This window comes from Dasypus novemcinctus, chromosome 9, assembly GCF_030445035.2.
Source record: "Dasypus novemcinctus isolate mDasNov1 chromosome 9, mDasNov1.1.hap2, whole genome shotgun sequence".
Taxonomy (NCBI): Eukaryota; Metazoa; Chordata; class Mammalia; order Cingulata; family Dasypodidae; genus Dasypus; species Dasypus novemcinctus.
The window spans coordinates 6,739,659-6,761,208 of record NC_080681.1 but is presented as its reverse complement, the minus strand read 5'-3'; the positions used below and the strand labels follow the sequence as shown (position 1 = coordinate 6,761,208).

At 52.7% G+C, this 21,550-nt stretch overlaps 1 protein-coding gene and 1 long non-coding RNA gene across 3 annotated transcripts in view; one reads left to right on the top strand and one right to left on the bottom strand.

Moving 5' to 3' along the window:
• Positions 1 to 9,448, top strand: part of ATP1A1 (ATPase Na+/K+ transporting subunit alpha 1) — a 32,787-nt gene extending 23,339 nt beyond the window's left edge. For both annotated transcript variants that reach the window (XM_058302992.1, XM_058302993.1), the window contains exons 14-23: positions 3,102 to 3,238; positions 3,904 to 4,054; positions 4,558 to 4,726; positions 4,869 to 5,023; positions 5,232 to 5,355; positions 6,633 to 6,778; positions 6,882 to 7,012; positions 7,415 to 7,516; positions 8,600 to 8,691; positions 9,094 to 9,448. In XM_058302992.1, coding sequence (XP_058158975.1) covers positions 3,102 to 3,238; positions 3,904 to 4,054; positions 4,558 to 4,726; positions 4,869 to 5,023; positions 5,232 to 5,355; positions 6,633 to 6,778; positions 6,882 to 7,012; positions 7,415 to 7,516; positions 8,600 to 8,691; positions 9,094 to 9,122 — 1,236 coding nt within the window. In that variant the 3' untranslated portion in view covers positions 9,123 to 9,448. The remainder of the gene's footprint in view (positions 1 to 3,101; positions 3,239 to 3,903; positions 4,055 to 4,557; positions 4,727 to 4,868; positions 5,024 to 5,231; positions 5,356 to 6,632; positions 6,779 to 6,881; positions 7,013 to 7,414; positions 7,517 to 8,599; positions 8,692 to 9,093) is intronic.
• Positions 9,449 to 11,418: 1,970 nt separating this feature from the next.
• On the bottom strand, positions 11,419 to 19,504 carry LOC105744691 (uncharacterized). The gene is made up of 4 exons (XR_011649588.1): positions 19,085 to 19,504; positions 17,586 to 17,824; positions 13,717 to 13,795; positions 11,419 to 11,528 (listed from the first exon to the last, which is right to left on the bottom strand). It is a non-coding gene; the product is annotated as an uncharacterized lncRNA (long non-coding RNA).
• Between the last annotated feature and the right edge of the window lie 2,046 nt (positions 19,505 to 21,550).

Below are 21,550 nucleotides of genomic sequence, written 5' to 3'. Positions count from 1 at the left end.
AGCAGAGAGGGTCAGAAGGTTGCAAACGTTATAAAAGCTGTGAGCAGCAAGTACGGGGTTAAAAAAAGAAAAAGGAACACAAGCAAATGAAAAGGCGAGAAAGATTTGTAAGGTTTTACGTTTGAAATCCTTGCGTTACGTGATTTCTGTGTTTTCTTTTTTTTTTTTTTTTTTAAAGATTTATTTATTTAATTTCCCCCCCTCCCCTGGTTGTCTGTTCTTGGTGTCCATTTGCTGCGTCTTGTTTCTTTGTCCGCTTCTGTTGTCGTCAGCGGCACGGGAAGTGTGGGCGGCGCCATTCCTGGGCAGGCTGTTCTCTCTTTTCACGCTGGGCGGCTCTCCTCACGGGCGCACTCCTTGCGCGTGGGGCTCCCTACACGGGGGACACCCTTGCGTGGCACGGCACTCCTTGCGCGCATCAGCACTGCGCATGGCCAGCTCCACACGGGTCAAGGAGGCCCGGGGTTTGAACCGCGGACCTCCCATATGGTAGACGGACGCCCTAACCACTGGGCCAAAGTCCGTTTCCCTCTGTGTTTTCAGTGAACGTTTTCTTTTTTATAGGTTGTGGGTTTACAGAATAGTCATGCCTAAAATACAGGATCCCATATACCACACTGTTATTAACACAGTGTGTGGTACATTTGTTAAAATTGATGAAAGCACATTTTATATTTATTATAGGATATGTGTTTATATTTATGTATTATTATATATCAGTTATAGTCTGTGGTTTAACTTAAGGTTTACTGTGTTGTGCAGTTTCATGGATTTTTAAATTTTCCAGTTAACACATACAACCTAAAATTTCCCCTTTTAATCACATTCAAATATATAACTCAGTCCTGGTAAGTAGTAATACAATGTGCTTCCGTCACCACCATCCGTTACCAAAATTTTTTTTCCATATTCCCCAATAATAAATACTTTGCAGATTTTAAGCATTAACTCCCTATTCCCTACCCCTACCTTATCCCCTGGTAACCTGAAGTCTAGATTCTGGCTTTAAGTTTGCTTATTCCAATTTTTTCATATCGATGAAGTCATACAGTATTTGCCCTCTTGCATCTGGCTTGTTTTACTCAACTTCATGTCTTTCAGGGTTTATCCACATTGTCACATATATCAGAATTTGATTCCTTTTTGAGTGACTAATAGTGTCTTGTGTTTATATACCATAGTTTATCCACCCAGTAGTTGATAGACACTTGGGTTGCTCCCATCTTTTGGCAGTTGTGAATAATGCTGCTTTGAACATGGTTTGTGCAAGTATCTTTTCACGTTCCTGCTTTCACTTCCCTTGGGATATATATAGAAGTGGAGTTGCCAGGTCATATGGTCATTCTACACTTGAGTCTCTGGGGAACTGCCAAACTGTTTTCCGCAATGGCTGCACCACTTTATTTTCCTGCCAGCAATGAAGGAGTGTTGCTGTTTCTCCACATCCTCTCCAACACTTGTAATTTTCCATTTTTCACTAGTAGCCATTCTAGCAGGTATGAAATGGTATCTCATTATAGTTTTCATTTCTGTTACCCTAAAGGCTGTTGACATTGAGCTTCTTTTCATGTGCTTTTTGGCCTTCTGAGAAATGTCTGGTCAAGTCTTTTGCCCATTTTTTAATTGGGTTGCTTGTCTTTTTTGTTGTTGAGTTGAAGGATTTCTTTGTATATCCTGGGTATTAAACCACTATCGGCTATGTGGTTTCCAAATATTTTCTCCCATCAGGTTTATTGTTTTACTTTCACGATAATGTCCTTTGCACAAAAGTTTTAAATTTGGTGAGATCCCATTTATTTATCGTTTCTGCTGTTGCTTGTGCTTTGGGTGTGAAGTCGAAGAAACCATTGCCTAGTACAAGGTCCTGAAGATGCTTCCCTATATTTTCTTCTAGAAGACTGATAGTTCTGGCTCTTGTATTTAGGCCTGTGATCCATTTTGAGTTGATTTTTGTATATGGTATGAGGTATAGGGTTTTGTATATGGTGTGAGGTAGGGTTCTACCTTTGTTCACTTGCAAATGGAAATCCAGTTTTTCCAGCACCATTTGTTGAAGAGACTGTTCTTTCCTGTTGAGTGGTCTTTGCCCCCTTGTCAAAAATCATTTGGCCATAAATGTGAAGGTTGAGTTCAGAGTTCTCAGTCTGATTCCATTGATTTATATGCCTGTCCTTGGGCCAGTACCACACTGTTTTGATTACTGTGGCTTTGTACTAAGTTTTAAGATTGGGAAGTATGAGTCCTCTAGCTTCATTCTTCCTTTTCAAGATGGCTTTGGCTTCCATGTAAATTTGGTGATTGGCTTTTCCATTTCTATTAAGAAGGTTCTTAGAATTTTGATGGGGTTGGTGTTGAAGCCCAAAATGATAGAAATCATTTTGGGTAGAATTAACATTTTAACAATATTGAAAATTCCAATTCAAGAACACAGAATATTCTTCCATTTATTTAAGTCTTAGATTTCTCTTTGCAGTGTTTTATGGTTTTCTGTGGACATGTCCCTTGATTTCTTCTAGTTCTTCATACTAGTGTATAGAAACACTACTGATATTTGACTGTTGATCTTGTTCCCTGCCATGTTGCTGTATTCTGGGAGCTTTGATGTGGATTTAATGAACTTTTGTTTATATATAAAATATTTGGTGTGCTCTGTGTGCCTGCTAGCTGACGTGTTCAGGTGTGCTAATGCATCATGATTTGTTTAGTGTCCCCTGGTATTGGGTATTTGATTTGTTGCTATTTTTTTCCTTTGCGTAAGTAACAATGCCCTAAAAACTTTGTACAAATTATTCCCCCGCCAATTTAGTTCTCCTGCAATATATTGTAAGTAATGTCATTAGGTCAAAAGAATAATAGTAACGGTTTTATTTCTTGTTACATATGATTTTCCACGAAAGTTGGGCCACCTCGATGGTGCTGACTAGCAATATGTGACGCCTATGTGTATATTTTTGACTAATTGTTGGTTTTCAGTTTTACGTTCATGTTCCTGTCCTTTTGCTGTTTGAAGCTGAAATTACTGTTACCTACTTATAAGAGTCTCTTTAAGCTCGTTTTGCTCGGCAGCTGCTTTCCGTGAAGTGTCCTGTTTCCTGTTACAGGTCATCATGGTCACAGGAGACCATCCAATTACAGCCAAAGCCATTGCCAAAGGCGTGGGCATCATCTCAGAGGGCAACGAGACTGTGGAGGACATCGCCGCCCGGCTCAACATCCCCGTGAGCCAGGTCAACCCCAGGTAAGGCAGGGAGCACATCACTCACTGCCCTGAGCGTGCAGACGTTGGTAGTTTGAGATCTTTAGCTTCCGTCCGTGTTTAAGCAGTTGGCCACCAGGCTTGCTCTGAGTAGGGCGCACCTGCACTCTCAGCAAGCAGCCACAAAGTTCCTAAGTCAGGCTTTACGTAAAAGCAAACCCTAATAACCAGCACCGAGGCGCAGCTTGCTTTTCTAAACGCTTGCTAGATGGCCCGTGAAGTAAGTGTCTCACTTAGCAGAGCAGGGACGTTGCTGCTTCGTGAAGCTCAGAGCACTGTAGGAAGGGCTAGTTGTTGGCAACCTGGCTTCCAGCTTCACACACTTACCCTCTGAGCTGCGATGCCCAGCTCCTCGTGCCTTAGCAGTTCCCAAGTAAAGTGAGGGAAGGACAACCACCAGGTAGTCCAGGCCAAAGCAGGACAGCTTTGTATTGCCGTGCGTTCTGCTATAAAGATGGGAAGGGACGGAAGGTGAGGGACAAGCCTGTCCCGGGGTGGTTGTGAGCCTCGAATGCGATAACAGATATGAAAACGCTTGGTGCCCTGGGAGGTGGGGAGGTCCCCTCTCGGTCTGCACAGTGTCCCTCAAGGTGACCACGTCCCACTGACGGCGTGGGGCTGCCTCTGTCCTGGGGTCCTCCTTCTAGAGATGCCAAGGCCTGCGTGGTACATGGGAGTGACCTCAAGGACATGACCTCGGAGCAGCTGGACGACATCCTGAAGTACCACACCGAGATCGTGTTCGCCAGGACCTCTCCTCAGCAGAAGCTCATCATCGTGGAGGGCTGCCAGAGACAGGTCAGAGAGCAGCGGTGGGGCAGAGCGCCGCCTCAGGCCTCCCCGCGGCCGCTTCCTGCACGGTTAGCCCCAGAGTGGCGCTCCCCCGCCAGCAGAGCCACAGGGCTGGACATGCTGCCCAGCTCCTTCCCGGCTCGGCACCTGCGCCAGTGGGGTGACTGGTGCAGGACAGTGCACGTGGCCAGGCTCGGAACCCTCAGAATGTTTGGATAGCAGTATGAATAGATCGAGTGGCCTGGAGCCAGAGCCTCCTACCTTGAAAAGAGCAGCTGGTCCATAACGCACCAAACCAGCCGTTATTTGAGTGGCTCTTGGTGAGGGGGGAGGCTGTGCTTGTGCCACTTCTCAGCTCTGATTGGTAGCCACCTTCTGGTGCTAAGCTGAGCCAGGATCCGAGGACCCCCCCAGGCTCTGGGTGTGCAGTGAGGAGCGGCAGGTGGAGGCATCCCGTGGTGTCCCCGTGCCTGGGCTGAAGGGTGCTCACGGACCCTTTTCCTGCGTAGGGTGCCATTGTGGCTGTAACGGGCGATGGCGTGAATGACTCTCCAGCTCTGAAGAAGGCGGACATTGGGGTTGCAATGGGCATCGCTGGCTCCGACGTGTCTAAGCAGGCGGCCGACATGATTCTCTTGGACGACAACTTCGCCTCAATTGTAACTGGAGTAGAGGAAGGTGAGGACGATACGTTTCAGCGGGCCACCGAAACCTCCACCCGATACGCTCGGTTGTACTGCCTTTCCGTGTGCCCGCTGGCTCCGTTAGACGTCCGCTCTGCCCATCTCTTGCTACACGGGGAACCTTCTTGCTTTCCTAGGTCGTCTGATCTTTGATAACTTGAAGAAATCCATTGCTTACACCCTAACCAGCAACATTCCGGAAATCACCCCCTTCCTGATATTTATTATTGCAAACATTCCACTACCGCTGGGCACCGTCACCATCCTCTGCATCGACTTGGGCACCGACATGGTGAGTGACATCGCAGCGCCCGCTGGGGGCTCAGGGTGGGTCCGACCTGGTACGCTGGCACCGCAATCACGTGGCGGTCCTTACCTAAGATTTTCCGCAGCAGTAGACAGTGTGTGCCCCTTTGCAGCCTCAAAAGATCACGTTATCCCGCCAACACCTGTTCACCAGCAGGGGTAATTGGAGATCCCACGTGCCCTTCCTTCCCTAGGTCCCTGCTATTTCCCTGGCTTATGAGCAAGCCGAGAGCGACATCATGAAGAGACAGCCCAGAAATCCCAAAACGGACAAACTCGTGAACGAGCGTCTGATCAGCATGGCCTACGGGCAGATTGGTGAGCTGCCAGCATCTCCCAGCCCTGAGCAGAAAGCTGGCCCCTCCAAGGTGCTGCAGGAACGGGTCTGCCCCAGACTGGCTGGAGGGGGATTCCGGCTTCAGATCTAGGGCGGCTTTCAAATAGAATGCACCAGAAATACAGGGAGATGTTTTTTTCTTGCTATTTTTTTTTTCTCTCAGATTATCTTCCATTTGAGAAGGAAATGTCAGTCTGGTAACTTTTTGCGAAAAGCTAATTCCTTAGACCTCCGTGCTCTGTGGCCTGGCTCGGGACCGAGGGTGACTGTCCGGCAGGTCCCCGGGGGACACTAGCGTGGCCTTTACCTCGTGCCGGGCCTGGTTCTAACGAGGGGTGTGAACTCAGGAAGGCTTTTGCGGGGATACATGGCATCTGTACTAATACGGGCTGGAGAGGGGTCTTTGAGGAAACTGTGTGGCTTTGCAGGCCTGGCCCGTAGGCTCACGCCAACAGCCGGTCGCCCTGTACTGCCCTTCCACCACTTCGGTGTGAGTGGTCTGGTAGTGAGCAGTCAGAAGCCCTGTTCCCGAGTCCTCAGAAGAAACCTGGTGATGCCGCCCCCGAGTCATTCAGTATTAGAGGGTGACGGCACCGGGAACAAGTGTGGAAATCGTACCCAAGGTGCACTTGACAGACGCCGTCCAGCAAAAGGGTCAGCTGCAGTCCACGCTGACCTCCTCCAAGGGGGCCTGATTGTGAGAAGCAGCAAGACGAGGGCCCAGAGCATGGGAGGAAAGCCTGCCCTGCGGAGCTTAGGCTGGCGGGGTGCGATGGAGTGCGAGGGGAGAGGGCCCCTAAAGGAGGGGAGGAGAGGGCGGTGGGCCTTCTGGTGAACGCCTCGCTTCCACGAGGTGGCACAGGGCCCTGCGTGAACATTTTGAGAGGTGGTAAGAAGACAAGCGTTCACAGATGAAAAGTAGGGAAGCTGGATTTCCCCGGCTCCGCCACCCAAGGGTCATATCCTGATGGAGGCAGCTGATCAAGTCGTAGAGGAGGGTGCCTAAGGGCAGGCCAATAAAACTTCTTTTAGGCTCTAAAAAGTGGCTAAGAAAGCGGAGAAAGCACAGCACTAGGAGCCACCGGCTGGGGCTCCCATCCCATCAGTCGGGAGAGGCCGGGCCGCTCCGTCCTGCCTGTGCCGTTAACAATCACAGAGGCCTCCCCGCCGCCCCCCGGCCGGACGCAGCGGCCGGACGCAGGGCGGGGTGCTCCGCACCCAGAGCTGGGGTGCTCAGGGCATCTTTCCCCCCGCCTAGGAATGATCCAGGCTCTGGGGGGCTTCTTCACGTACTTCGTGATCCTGGCCGAGAACGGCTTTCTCCCCATCAACCTGCTGGGCCTCCGCGTGGACTGGGACGACCGCTGGATCAATGACGTGGAGGACAGCTACGGGCAGCAGTGGGTGAGTCGCCCTCGGCCCCCCGGCCCCCCGGCGCCCCAGCGCCCCAGCGCCCCGGGCCCCCAGTGCAGAGTGGAGGCTCATGCACCTGCCCTCGGGCTTTCAGACCTACGAGCAGAGGAAGATCGTGGAGTTCACCTGCCACACGGCCTTCTTCGTCAGTATCGTGGTGGTGCAGTGGGCGGACCTGGTCATTTGTAAGACCAGGAGGAATTCCGTCTTCCAGCAGGGCATGAAGTGAGTAACGAGGACACGTGCGGGGCCCTGGCTCAACGGGAGGGGGCGGGTGGCTTTTAAGACCCTCTGCGGGCAGCCCAACACCTGACACACGCAGCGGTTTCCGGACTCTTGTTTTGCAGATTTAAAAAGCAAGGGGGAATTTTCTAGGTTTTTCTCTGACCTGAGTGCCTGAGTGATAACAGTACATACAGCACTGGCCTGCCGCTTAGTGCATAGCAGGAGACGAGCTCTTAGGACCTCGGTGTGCTGGTTCTCTGTTTGCTTTGTTGTTGTTGTTTACAGTGGCCCTTGGGGTTGAACACAGTGCCTTGTACATGCGAAGCAGGTGCTCAGCCACTGAGCTGCATCCGCTCCCCTCTGTTGGCAGTTGTTAAAGCTTTTATCATCCCTTAATTTCAGGAACAAGATCTTAATATTTGGCCTCTTTGAGGAGACGGCCCTTGCTGCTTTCCTTTCCTACTGCCCTGGAATGGGTGTTGCCCTGAGGATGTATCCCCTCAAGTAAGTTGATTCTCTTATAGCTCCAAAAGAGCAAAATGGTGTTTGTGGCTTTTTCCCTTGTGACATGCATTATTAGCTCTTACTTCCAGAACTTTGGGGTGGCTGTATACCAGAACGCCTATGGGTTGGAAAATTAGGAAAGCTTGACTTGTTGGGAATTCAGACTCGGAAATCCAGAAGCTGAGACGGTTTCAGCCAGTGCTTAGAATTGGGCCCAAGATAGGCCAGGCAGCTTTTATACCTCGAGTGTGGGCCGTTGTTGAAAAGAGGACTCTCGGGGCGGTTACCGCTGTCCCAGAGGCAGAAGTGGACCCGCACGCTGAAGCAGGGCAGCCTCTGCGGCTGCGGTTTCCTGGCCCTTCCGTCTTCTGCTGCAGCTAGAGAACTTGTTGGCAAGGTCCCGTGGTTTGGTTCCCCTGGTGGCGGCGTCCCGGGAAGCGTCTTCAGTGGCTGCTTTGGCGTGGACATGGGGCAGGAGAGGGCGGCTCGCCGCAGGCCCCGCTTCCTCGCGTGTTCACTGAGGGAGACCCGTGGTTAAGGAAGTGTCCCTGGACCGAGGCGCCAGCGCCTGTGGCAGGCGGGGGCTGCGCGGCGGCCTCCGTGAGCTCTGTTAGGGCTCAGCGTTTCCTCGTCCCCCAGGCCTGGGCCTCAGGACCCCGCTGGACTATGAGAACCCAGCTCGAGGGGCAGAATCAGCTGGTTTTGACCCACACTGGCATTTCATGATTGAATGCCAGGGCATTCGACAAACGCACTCAAGAGCTTCGTAAACACTTTGAAAGCAGAAGGAAAGGAAATGTCCAGCCACCCAGGGATGGTCAGTAGAAAATGTGCTCACCTCATCCCAACGAAAAGCAAGCTGAAGACGGGGGCAGGGGGCTGCCGAGAAAACCTGCTGCCTCGACGTCTGCCCCCTAGACCAGGGCGCGTGGAGCAGCCTGTTCTGAAGGCATCTGCCGCGCTCTGGGTTGACGGCTAACAGCTTCCTCAGTTCTCCTTTCAGGCCGCCGCCTGGTCCCGGCAGTGGTGTGCAGTTGCCCTCTTGCGTTCACGTGTGTGAGTCGCACCCACTTCTCTTTCCAGGCCCACCTGGTGGTTCTGTGCCTTCCCCTACTCTCTTCTCATCTTCGTGTACGACGAAGTCCGAAAACTCATCATCAGGCGACGCCCTGGCGGTAATTCGGGGCCTTCTAACTTGGGAGGGGGCAGGGCGGGTTCTGCGGGCTTTTGTTGTGTTCCTGCGGAGTGCCGGGGCCCCTGCGGTGGCTCAGGCCACGGGACCGTCAGGCTAAACTGCAGCCGCAGCCACGCCTTCTCAAGGCAGGTCTCGAGACTTGAGAGGCCATCCCATAAAACACAAACCGAGCAGGGCAAACCGAAAACCTGGCCAAGAAACCTAAACCGTCGCGCCAAGTCACACAGTATCCCTACCAGCAGGTGTGAGGTCGGCCCCACGTCCAGCGTGGGTGTGCACTCACTGCCCAGGCTCCGTCTCGTGTCGGCGCTCAGCGCCGCTGTCCTGTCGGGGACGGGAACGCAGGGAGGGCTCACCGATTGTCTCTCTCTGCTGTCCCCAGGCTGGGTGGAGAAGGAAACCTACTACTAAGCCCCCCGTCCTGCACGCCGTGGACCGTCAAGCCACACTCTGCATCCGCCACCCACCCCCCCTTTGTGTACTTCAGTCTTGGAATTCGGAACTCTACCCTGGTAGGAAAGCACCGAAGCATGTGGGGGAAGAGACACGTCCCGGAATGACGCATGCCGCTCGGGGGGAGGGGGGAGGGCTGCCTGGAAAACCTCTGTCTGTGGGAATGACAGCGGGGAAGGTTTTTACGTGCCTTTTTGTTTTTGTAAAAAAGGAAAACCTGGAAAGACTGAGAGAATACATTTTATATCTGGATTTTTACAAATAAAGATGGCTATTATAATGGACTTTCTCCGGGGCCTTGCTTCTTTGGTGCGGATGCCCGCGTGTCTTTAGTGCTGGGGTTCTCAGCAAGACCCCCCATCCAGCAGCAGCAGCTCGTTAGAAATGCAGCGCTCTGGCCCCGCCCCAGGCCTGCTGAATCAAACAAAGCGGCAGTCCAGTTTACTAAGCTCTGCAGGTGACTCAGATCCACATTCCAGTTGTTCGCAGGACACTTTGTGCCATGTCTTTTTTTTTCAAAGATTTATTTTATTCATTCCTACCCCCCCCCCCCACCCTTTGGTTTTGCACTCACTGTCTGCTCTCTGTGTCCATTCGGTGTGTGCTCTCTCTGTCTGCTCATCTTCTCTTTTGGAGGCACTGGGAACCAAACCTGGGACCTCCCATGTGGGAAACAGGTGCTTAATCACTTGAGTCACCGCCATTCCCTATTTTGTTGTGTCTCTCATTGTGTTTCCTATGTGTGTCTCTGTTGTGTCATCTTGTTGTGCCAGCTCACAGCACCAGCCTGTTGCACCAGCTCACTGTCTTGCTCATCTTCTCCAGGAGGCACCAGGAACTGAACCTGGGACTTCCCGTGTGGTAGGCAGGCACCCAAGGGCTGGAGCGACATCCGCTTCCCTCATGTCTCTTAGTAGATGGGTTTGCCTGACCCATTTCTCGATGTCCCACCTTGGGTGGCATGGCCATACCTCCACTGCTGCCTTACCAGCCTCACTTCTTGATGGAGAAGAACCTCACCTAACAGGTTTCCAGGCCCTCGGAGTATGGAGATACGGTAAACTGAAGCTGAGGTGCTTCTCCCTGTTCCAGACCCTCAGGCTGTCCTGCTTTCTCTTTCAGGAGATCCCCTCCCTGTAGCCTCAAGTGTTTCTAGACCAAGGTTTGTCTAAGAAGCAGAAATCTCTCTACACAGTCCGTTAGGACATGCTGTGCATTAAAAAGTGGTTCTCTTCCATATAATTTGTTCCTAATTTAGCATCAGATAGCACCATTTCAGAAAGTTAGTATGTGCCAGAAGGCACTTAAGGAAAAGGTGAGAGAGCTCTCTTTACTGCAGGGCCGCCTGCTCTCAGCCCCCACCACCCGGCAACGCGTCCCTGAGTGCTGCGAGCTGGCCCTGCTGCTCAGAGGCGGGCACTGCCGGTGTCGGCTTCATGCAAACACCGGGCGTCCTGACCTCGGGCGCTGCACTGAACGCCACCGCCTGCCGGATGACCACAGGGCAGGCTCCCGTGCGTTTCTGAGACGCTTTGTCCATCCCCCTGCTCCTTTGTGCTGCCCACTTCTGAGCTGTGCAGATGGGTGGGGAGGCGGGGGCTAAAAGGAACCCACACAATCCCACACGCCGGCGCCCGTCCCCGCTGCCCCCCACCCGCTCTGCTGAAGGTTTCCCACGGACTCGGGAGGAACCGGGAGGGGCGGGATGGTCCGTGCCCCCCCACCCTGGTCTCGTCCACCGGCTCCTCCCTCTTGAGGGCACTTTCCCCTGGTAGGTTCTCTCTGCTTAGTAGATAAGTTATCTTTCAAGAGAGCAGTTTGTTCAGACCAACAAGGAAACTGGGTTGAAGCCGATGGAGTGAACAAATAATGATCTCCAGATTAGAGGGTTGTGATTAGAGGGAATTCGTCCTCCTCGGACATCTTGCACCGCTGACTCAGCTGCGTGGACAGTAAGGAGGCTCCCCCACTCTGCTTAGCCTACCACAGTCCTCTGCAGATACTTGCAAAGACCCTTGCTGTGCCCAAACCTACCCCCACGCACCAGTGAAACACGCCGTTGTGATGAAAACTGCCTCAGACCCCGAACTTTGGGGAACCCAGGTAGCTTCTAAGCCAGGGGTTCTCACACTGCTCTCAGAAGTAAGTCAGCCTGCTGGGAGATACCCTGGAGTGGGGGGTGCGAGAAGGCAGGGCAGAAGGGAGGCTGAGAACCCCTCGCCCCTTTTTCCACCAGAACATTGCTGCCTTTTTTCTATGTGGGAGTTATTTTAATAAAAGTTTTATAGGGGGAGCGGATGTGGCTCAAGCGGTTGAGTGCTTGCTTCTCATGTGGGAGATCCCGGGTTCAGTTCCTGGTGCCTCCTAAAAAACAGAAAAGCAAACAAACGAAAAAAAGTTTTATGGACAACTCAGTTAAATGACCTGCAAATACGGGGCTGAAGCTTTTTGAGCTTCCTAAAAACAGTAGAGAACGTTTATAACTGTCTTCACACTCCAACATCCCTTTAGCTCTGTCAGTAGCAGCTAAAAATCACCCTAGAACAATAATGAACGCCTCCGGAACAGTGACCCCCAGCTTCTGCCTAGCCCCTCAAATTTCTCTGCACCTGAGCCCCGTCCTGATCACCTTCATACTTCCCAAGGCTTTTGATCACACACCTCTGGCCACGCAGTGTTTGCATTCCCACTATTTTCAACTTCCTTATTGCCGTCCTCTTCTCATTGACATTTTTAAGGCGGTACCGCGGATTGAACTAGGGACCTAGTACATGGGAAGCAGGAGTTCAAACACGGAGTTCCACCTGCTCTACTCTGCATTTAAGTTTTTTTAAAAGATTTATTTTTCATTCTCCCCACTCCACCCCCGTTGTTTGCGCTCACTGTCTGCTCTCTGGGTCTGTTCCTTGTGTGCTCAGTGTCTTGTTTTTTGGAGGCATCAAAACCAAACCCTTCCGTTGGGAGGAAGGTACCCAATCGCTTGAGCCACCTCTGCTCCCTGCTTTGTTGTGTCTCTCATTGTGTTTTCTTCCTTGTGTCTCTTTGTTGTGTCATTTTGCTGTGTCAGCTTGCTGTGCCAGCGTGTCACATCAGCTCGCTGTCTTGCTGGTCTTTAGGAGGCACTGGGAACCGAACCCGGGACCTCCCATATGGTAGGCGGGAGCTCAGTTGCTTGAGCCACATCCACTTCCTCCACATTTAAATTTAAGTCTCATCCATCTTTTACATCCTTGGCTCCCACCACTTTTTCACTCACCACCATTCCGACCCTTTACGTAACAAGCTTCTAAGAGTAACTATCACTGCCTCCTACCTTCGCCTCCCAGTCATTCCGCAGCCCCCTTCAGTCTCGCTCCCACTAACCACTCCCTGAAACTGTACCAGCCGAAGCCACCCCTTGCCGCCTGTGAAGTCTGGTGGCACTTTCTTAGTCCTTCCTTGGCCTCTTGCACCCCTAAGCATGCCCTTCCTGACGCCAGCCCCCTGCTTGCCTCATTGTCTCAGCCACGGTTCACCTTTCGGCAGCCTCTTCACTTCCTGCTCTTCGACTGTACCTCTCCCCAGGAAGGGGTTTACCCCATAACATGATCATGTAGAGGATGATTCCCAAAACCCTCCAAACAAATCTTTTTCTGAGCCCCAGCCCCATACATCCAGTTGGCTACTGGACATCACTTTTTGTTCAGAAGGCACAGTGCATTAGAGTCTTAACCCTCATGACAAATCTAATTTTGGGTCTCTCAAAATGCACGTGCCCTAGACAGTGACACCCCAAGCCAGAAACCTGTATGTCATGTAAGACTCCCTTACCGTGCTGTGCCCCCACCTCCTACCCAGTCTCCACTCGTGGTCTTAGGGTGGTGGCTGTCTTTAACGGCCCAGAGGCACACCTTGCCCTTCCCTTACTGGGCAACCCCTGGGCGCCTCACATAACCTTGTGTTTTCTCTAGAACGAAGATGCTGCTTCCGACTTGTAAAAAGGATTAAGGGAGGTTGTAGGTAAAGGGATTAGCACGGTGGCTGGTGCCCAATAATCATTTTCTGGGCCGCCTCTGTCCCATACGGCAGCAGCAGCCGCCCGGCTGTTCTCCTCGCCTTTTGCCTTCCCCTGATTCGGTGGTTCCCACTGTGACCCCTGGGTCAGTGACATCAGCATCAACTGATGCTTGTTAGAAATGCAGACTATCAGGCCCCACCCAATTCTACAGGAAAAACTCTGGGGGTGGGGGTCAGCAATCTGCTTTGGTAAGCCCCAGGCGACATGCAGGCAAACTTGGAGAAGCCCTGTCCCATCCATCTTCCAAGCCCCACGCGGCTCCCCTCTCCACCGTCCATGCATCTCGCACCCACTAGGCCAGCAGGGAGACTCGCCTCTTCTCAGCCACCTACCCCTGGCGCGGCCCCCTACCGTGCCACGCCCTTCCCACCAGCACCCAAGTCCCCCTGCCACTCCCTGCAGGCCCACCCACTTCACCTTCCTTCCCCTGGCTAAGCACTCGCCTCTGGGGACTCTAGTCAGGCCTGCCTCCTGGGGACAGGGAAATGGGCATACCTTTCCTTTCTGCACTTAGCGCCCTATGGATGCCTGCTCCCTGCTGGAATGAGTGCCTCTCCAACAGCTAGCGCCACCACTGTTGAATGAACAAATGCTTGTTATCGCTTTTATTTTTCTGCTTTCCAAGCATTATATTTTAAACATTTCCTTCACACCTGGAGCCATTGCTTCTTAGAGCTGAAAATTTTACTGCAGGGAAACCCACGCCCAGGCTTGCCAGCCTTCTGTGAGTTCGGGCCTCTTTCTGTCAAACCTTTGGAGTTGGGAATTGAAGGGTGGAAGAGGGCTGCCATCAAGTTAAGGGGGGCTGTGGCACGCGAAGGTGGCGGGTGAAGGGGGTCCACAGAGGCGAGGTACAAAGAGGTGTGGAGAAGCCCAGGTCCCTGGACCTGCCGGGGTTCCAGAACGTTCCAGTCCATGCCTGGACCTCAAGTTATCCCAGCCTGCCCGTGACACCCTCTTCCCCAATTAGGTTGAAATCCTCCATTAGATAGTTGGTTCCACTTTACAGTTCTTCACAGAACTGTCGATTCTGATTATTCATACTAATTATGTAGCTGTTAGATTAATATCCATTTTCCCTCCATTTTATCTCCAGCGCTCAGCTCTGTGCCTTCCAAAGAGAATTCAGCATATTGTTCAAAAAAGGGGCCACGAGGCCAGGGGCTGGCGGTGAAGGCCGGCGGCGGAGAGACCGCAAGGCTGAGACTCCCACGTCTCTGCTGGGCGCCTGCCTGGGTGCAGACCCCGCCGCGAGCGGGTGTCCTCAGGGTGCAGGCGCCTCCTGGCTGGGCTTGCGGGTGTCAGGCACTGGGGGTGTCCTCCTCTGCCCCGCCCCTCGCCCCGCATGCCTGGAGAGCCCTCAGCAGGGTGTGGGAGTCCTGGTTCCTCAGCGGCCCGCTGGGCAGTCCTGGCAAGTTAACCTCCTGCAAGCCTCTGTCTGTCTGTAAGGTCGGGGAGCCTGCCCGACCTACCTCCTGAGGCCATGGTGAAGGCCAAATTAGGAAGTCAGTGTGGAAGGTTCTTGGCACAGGGCCCGGCCCTTTGGAAGGGTCCCTAAGGGGCCCCTCACGTCTACCCCTGGCCCCCTCTGCCGTCATCGTGCTCGAGGCATCTCCTGAAGATAAACCTGGGGGAGAATGCGTGGTGCTCCCACGTAATGGAAGGGTTGGCGTGCTGCACAGCAGTCGCCACGTGCCAGGCCATCTCCCAAGCTCCAGTCGTTTCACGAATGGAAAAACTGAGGTCCGGAGAGGTGAAGTCACTTGCCCAAGGTCGCGAGCGAATAAGGCAGAGGTGGGCTGCCCGGCACCAAGGAAACCGGGCTCAGGGTCCAGGCTCCTGACCATTTGCGCCTGGCACACAGAAGTGCTAGGGAAGTGCTGGCTGTTGTGGTTGAAGGTTAGTGCTGGGGCCAAGCACCGGAAAAGGTCAGCGAATTTTGATGAAAAACAAAGAGCAGGGAAGGTGAGTGTTGGTGTTAAAACATCAGCTCATGGAAAGTTTCTTGGAAGTGAAGCACATGCTTGTTCAACAGTTCCTCAAATGGATTTGCCCCCAGGAGCTGCTGGGTGACCAAGCTGCAACTTGCGTAACAGGGGAGCACGGAGGCCGCAGCCCTAATCCCAGCCAGCTCTGTGCTGCGCTCCCGCGACGCTCCAGGGCAGAGCCGCTTTTGCCGGGGCTGCGGCTGCCAGCCGCTTGGCGTGAAGGGCAGTCCTCCCCTCCTCCTCCGTGTTAGCAGCTCCTCAGGGGTGAGAGGTTCTGGCGCTGTGCTTCCTGGCCCCGCCCTCTACCAAGGCAGGGACCCCTTCCCGCTCCTAGGACTGCGAGGCAGTGTAGCTCATCTGTGCCCAGCGAAGCAGAGGTGTCCAAAGAGGTTCTTCCATCACGTGAAGGATCCCTTTGTAGTATGAATAATTGCTCCATTTGAAGCTAGTTGCCAATTTTTAAATTATTTCTTAAAATGACAGACCTGTGTAGACATGATTGCTAAGTGTTGTCCCAGAAATGTAGTTCCATCCTGACCACAAGGACAGTCTTCTGTGGGTGGGCTGTCTCCCAAAGAGTAGATGGCACAAGCTCAGAGCCAGCCCTTCATCCCCCGTGCCTGAGCCGGTGAGGCTTCCAGGCCTCCAGACCACAGCCCAGCTCGTCCTGGACGGCAGCAGGGCAGGACTCCTAAGGGAGAGGAACGGCCTTCACAGAGCGTGTGTACCCCGCGGGCAGCACCATCTCTGGGCCTTTATATTTACTTCACTGGATCCTATGAGGTAGATACTATTCCCACTCTACAGAGCGAGGAAGCTGAGGCTCAGAGAGGTCAGCTGATGAAGGGGGCAAGTGGCTGAGCACAGAGCATAGGTCTGTAAAGCCTGGGGTGTCCAGCACATCGACCTGCCTCCCTCCAGGGACATCAAAGCATCCTGTGGTGCCCCTTGTAGTTTTCACCCAGCGAATTCCCCCTTAAACCAGAGACCCACAGGGAACAAAGGCGCACCCAGAGCTGGGATGCACACGCACAGGCGTCTGTCGAGGTACACCTATCCCCACGTCCAGGGACGGCAGCAACCGGCTAGCCGCCTCAAACGCGCAGGGGCGCAGCCACGTGACCCTCTGCCAACTCACGTGCTTCCAGGCCTAGCCCATACATTATTGTTAGTCTTATTATTTTAATCTGGTTGCACCGTCGTCTTCTTGGCGCAGCATTTTGTCACGCAGGGGCGGGGGCCTGCACCTCACTGAGCAGGTCTGGGGTGTTTGTTTGTTTTTGAGGTACTGGGGCCAGGTACTGAACCTGGGACCCTGTATGTGGGAAGCCGGTGCTCAATCACTGAGCTACGCGGGCCCCAGAATGCGACTTTTGCCCAGGTGCACCCCCTTCCTTCCCTCACACCCCTGGCTCCAGGGGGGACGGAATGGGGGTGGCCGCCCAGTGCTGGCTAGTGAGAGGGAGAAGTCAGCCAGGGGGCTTGCAGGAAAATGTTTTCACTCTTCAAAAAAGAGACACAAGAAGAGCTGGTCCTTCATCGCTGTGAATGTTCTCTAGATTTGACTACGGGCTTCTGCAGCTATCTGGCTACCAGCCTGCGCAGAAAGCCAACCATGGAGGCTCAGCATCCTTGACGGACACAGGATTAAGCCCGGTACCAAGGACGCCGGGGCCAGCCACCTCCGGACTGTCTTTTAAGTGGGATAATAAGCATTCTTGTCTAAACTAGATGGAGCCAGGGTTTCTGACACTTGCTCTGAGATGGACCTGAGCCCCTAAACCAGCGGCTTTTGAATGTTTGGATCACAATCATTGAAAAGAATTACTTTTTTATATCACAATCCAGCATACACAACTGAAACAACACTTCCCTTTATTATGTATCGGATCTATTTGGATAGACTCTCTTCTCTTCTCTTCTCCCTCCTTCCTTCCCTTCCTCTACTGAGTCATGACCCCCAGGTCTCAGGCCTCTGAACTGAGGGTGTTGGTCAAGGGAAGTGGGAGCTGGGAGGTGGGAAGGGGTTGGGTGTGTGTGAGAACAGCCTCAGAGGCTCTCAGTGGGGAGACCCTGGCAGGGAGCAGGGGCCTCTGTGCCGCCTTCCTCCCCCAAGGATGACCCACCGAGCCCCTGATGAGCCTTCCTCCAGGGGCTGTGCCCCTCCCACCCTCTCCTCCTCCCCGGCGGCCTTTCTGCAGCCCTGCTGGTGAGGAGACCCGGCTAGAGCTCTTATCTCACCCTGCCTGGCCCTGGTGACACTGAGCCCTGACGTCTGCTAATTAGAGATGGCTGGAAGGATTATCAGGCTCTGGTCTGGCAGCTATGCTCCAGCTCTGAATTCAATACCCAGTGCCCCACAGGGTACGGGCTCACCTTGATAACCCCCCAAGACAAGGCAGGGAGACAGGCAGGGTTTGTTTGTAGCAGAGCACTCACTCTCTGAATGCGGTTTTTGTTTAAGCCCCAAGGCTGGGAACATTCCATGGCCTGGTGAACTGGCTGTCTCCTCAAGGTCAGTCCTTCCTCAGCATTCCTCTTTGGAAACCATTTCCCACAGCTGGCCCCGCTCCTGCTCCTGGCTTTGGGGGCAGTTATATAACTCTTAGGAAGACCTAGAAATGCAAGCATATGGTGTCCTCAATTCCCGGCACAGACTGGCTGCTTCACATTTTTAGCGGGTGCTGAGAGACTGGCTTTCACACACACATACACACACGCACACACACAACCCTGAATCATAACCACATTTCTGCTGCAATGTCGCAGAAACGTCTCCCAACCTCCCCCAGCCCCCATTAAATCCAATATCTGGAGCCATACCATGGTGAAAGCATAGCCCAGTTGTCCCAATAACTTCTGGGGAAGGGGAGGTGCATTCATGAGAAAAAGATAGGACCGAGGGGACCATATCACAGAGCTGCTCCAGAGCCAGGGGTCCTTGCGCCCCTGCATTTGCCTCTCGGGGTTTGGCTGAGCAGATGCTGGACTGCAGCTCAATTCTCTAACCAAAGCCTGCCAAGCAAGGTGTACTTGCAATGAAAAGTTAGAAAAGGAAGTCTGCTTCCAAGATGGGGGTGAATTGGGCGTAGGAACTAGAAAATGTGTTCTGCAAAACACTTTATTCCAAGAACACCAAGTTACAGCACGGAAAGCATTTTATTTAAAAGAAGAAAACATGGGTAAATATCTACAGGAGTAGTTCCTAAGAGCACACTTGTTTAGTAGAGATCAACCCAGATTCTGGCCACTAATGAACTGCGACCTTTGGCAAGTTGCTCTTAACCTCTAAGTCTTAGTGTTTTCATCTTTCAAATGGGTAGACTATTGTGCGTGTGGTTGTGAGGATTAGAATTACGAGCATTTAGCGCAATGCTTGCACAGAGAAGGGGCTCTATAAATGCAGCTGGTACTACAGCCCACTTTAAATTCAAGTGAAATGCCTTTCACCTGGACAAGGGACTACAGAGTCTGGTGTCAGTTGTCTTCGCTGTGTGTCCTGATAAAGTCGGATTTACTGAACAGAAGGGTAGGGGTTAACCTGGCAGGTCCCTGAGCTGCCTATTTTCAAGGCACTGACTGCGAGGGCCCTGCTCACCCAGGAGGCAGGCTTTTAGGACAAGTCACACTTGTGCACCTGCCCTCAGGGACCAGGGGTAGGCACTGATGGGTGCAGCGAGTGCTAAAAGCAGGCAAGACAGGGCAGAGGATAGTCACTGAAGGGGACACTGTGGACGCCCTGCAGGCTCCCAGGCGTGGCAGGCTCTCCTGGGCTCTCTATTCACTTGGTGTCTGCTTCTCTCTGCCCACCTGTCCTCATAAGAAAAGGGTGCTAAAGGTGTGTGTCTCTGACAGCCCAGGTTGTGTATACTCACAGTGAAGAAAGAATTGCTACCACTTCCAAAATCCTAGTGCTATGCCAGGTTCTGTATGTATCTGCAGTTTCTCACTTAATTCTCGCGACAGCCCTGGGCGTTAGATACTGCAGTCTGCACAGCAGAGCCACGGGGAGGCTCTGGAAAGGGCCGAGGCGCTAGAGACGTGACTTCCTGAGCACCAGGCACTGTGCTAATCTCACTGAATCCTCCTTTCGAGAGTAAACTGCCTTCGGCTCTCTGCGGAGATCGCCCCGTCGCCCTGCCCAGAGCCCCGAGTGCCGACTGCGCCTGCGCGGTGCAAGCCGGCGGTCTTCCCGGCAGGGGCTCTAGGGACGGGCTTCCCGGGGCGGGAAGGGCCCGCAGCCCGGCGAGCGCGCTGCCCACGTGGGACGTCGGACCGCGGGCCCTGCGGGGAGCGCTTCCCTACTGCACACGCGTGACCCCACCCAGCCCGCGCGCACGCCGCAGCCCAGGAGGCCGAGGTCCCGGGGCTCCGCGCGCGCAGCCTCGGAAGCCCCCGTCGTCCGGGAGAGGCGCGGGCTCGCCTCCGGGCTACGGCGGCCGCCGAGGGTCAGCCCGCGAGGCGCGCCTCCGACGGCGCTGCCGGGCCAGGCCTCGGCCTGTGACCGCGTGGGGCCCGGGCGGCCTCGCCAACCTGCCCGCGCCTCCAGGGCGAACGGAGGCGCTTCCCGGCCGGGCACCGGGGCGCCGCGAGGGCTCCCGCGGCCCGGGCCGCCCTCCCGCCTGCCGGCGCCGCCGCCGGGCCTCGCCCCGTCGCGCCGGAAGTCGTCCTCTTGGCGGGCTGGGGATGGTTCTGGGCGCTCCAGGGCACGGCGCTGCAAACCCTGGCCCCCAAAGATAAGTAAAAACGTAAGGAGGAAAATACATAAATAAGGGAAACTGGAGCTCAGGGAGAGCACGTGGCTCCAGCTGGCTGAGCGCCGGCTTCCCACGGAGGAAGTCCTCGGCTCATTCCCCGGCCCTGGTACCACTGAGAAAAAGAAAAACGATACAGGAATTTAATAAACAATTTATTAAAAAGAAAAATAACTATAGCTCAGTACAAAAGTATTACGAGTCAAAAACAACGTTTTGAGAATTTGGTTTTAAGAGTACTAATTGTAGTATCATTGTTAAGCAAACCGTTAATATTTGCATATACTTCACGTCATTTTATGTATATAGATTTATTTTTACATAGCTGTGATAAAATGCACATACCGCTGTGAATCCAGGGTGGTTTTCCCCTTATTATTATAACAAAATTTTCACCATGTTGTTAACGAACACTTCTAACTCTAATTTTTAATAAGTCATTTTCCCCCGTAGAGAGGATATGCTATCATTTACCTAAGTATTTTCAAGCGGTTTTAAAAGTTCCACCATTATAAATTATTCAGTAATAATCGTTCTTGTGCATAAAGTCCTCTCCGTTTTTTAGGCCAATTTCCTTAGGCTATATCCACAGGAGTGGAATTACTAGGTCAACGGGTATGCGCACTTAAACACTTTCAGGATGACTGCCAAAGCTTTCCATGGACGCTTTAGGGAGAGTGCTGCTGCTTAGAGGACCCTACCACTTATATTCAAGAAGCTTCTTTCAGGAAAACATCTCAAACGTACTTGCATTGAGATGCAGTCATCCTTCCTGGGAGTGTCTGCATTTAAATCGGGATCAGAGCTTGTAATTGAAAGATACTGTGCCCTGACCGGGGTCTTTCAGGCACCAGAAAGCAGGTTTGGGAGGTTCTTTTGGGTGAGGATGGTTTTTCTGGTGACCCTGAGGAGGTGGCCCCCCATTCTACCTATGCGTAAGACTAAACTTGACTTCCAGCCCCTGTATAGAATTCTGTGGGGACCAAGGATCACAACGTGTGTGGGAGAGAGTTCACTTAGGGAGAAGTAAAATAACTTGTGAATTGACAAATTATCAACTTGTCCTCCTCCAGATGACAAAGTAACAAAGACTACTGAGAGGCGATCACGGGATAATGCCCCAAACAGCCACCATGTCTGAAGGCACATAAATATTTCTGAATTGACTCTACGGTAAAAGCATGGGTTTCTGAGTTGAAAGATCAAGGCAGAGCCTAGAGCAGCTTCTTGCTGGCTCTGTGTAAATCCACTTGTTGTCAGGAATCATTTAAAAAATTTCGCAAAGACATATATATATATATATATAAATAACGGGAGTAAGGCAGATTAAATTTGTGATTAAGTAAATGTAATAGCATAAAAGAATATGTTAGCAACTAGTATTACATGGCCTCTGAGCACTGAAATGTGTCTGGTGGCACATGTGGAAAGGAAAACATAGTGTATATAATGAGTTAAATAAAATATGTTTATGTATATTTAAAAAAAAGAATCATAGGCCAGTGATACCACCATTTGTTATATCTATGATTCCAGGAATGAGTTGGAGGCTACCAGCGGCAGGTGTCACCCAAAAGAGAAGGAGCC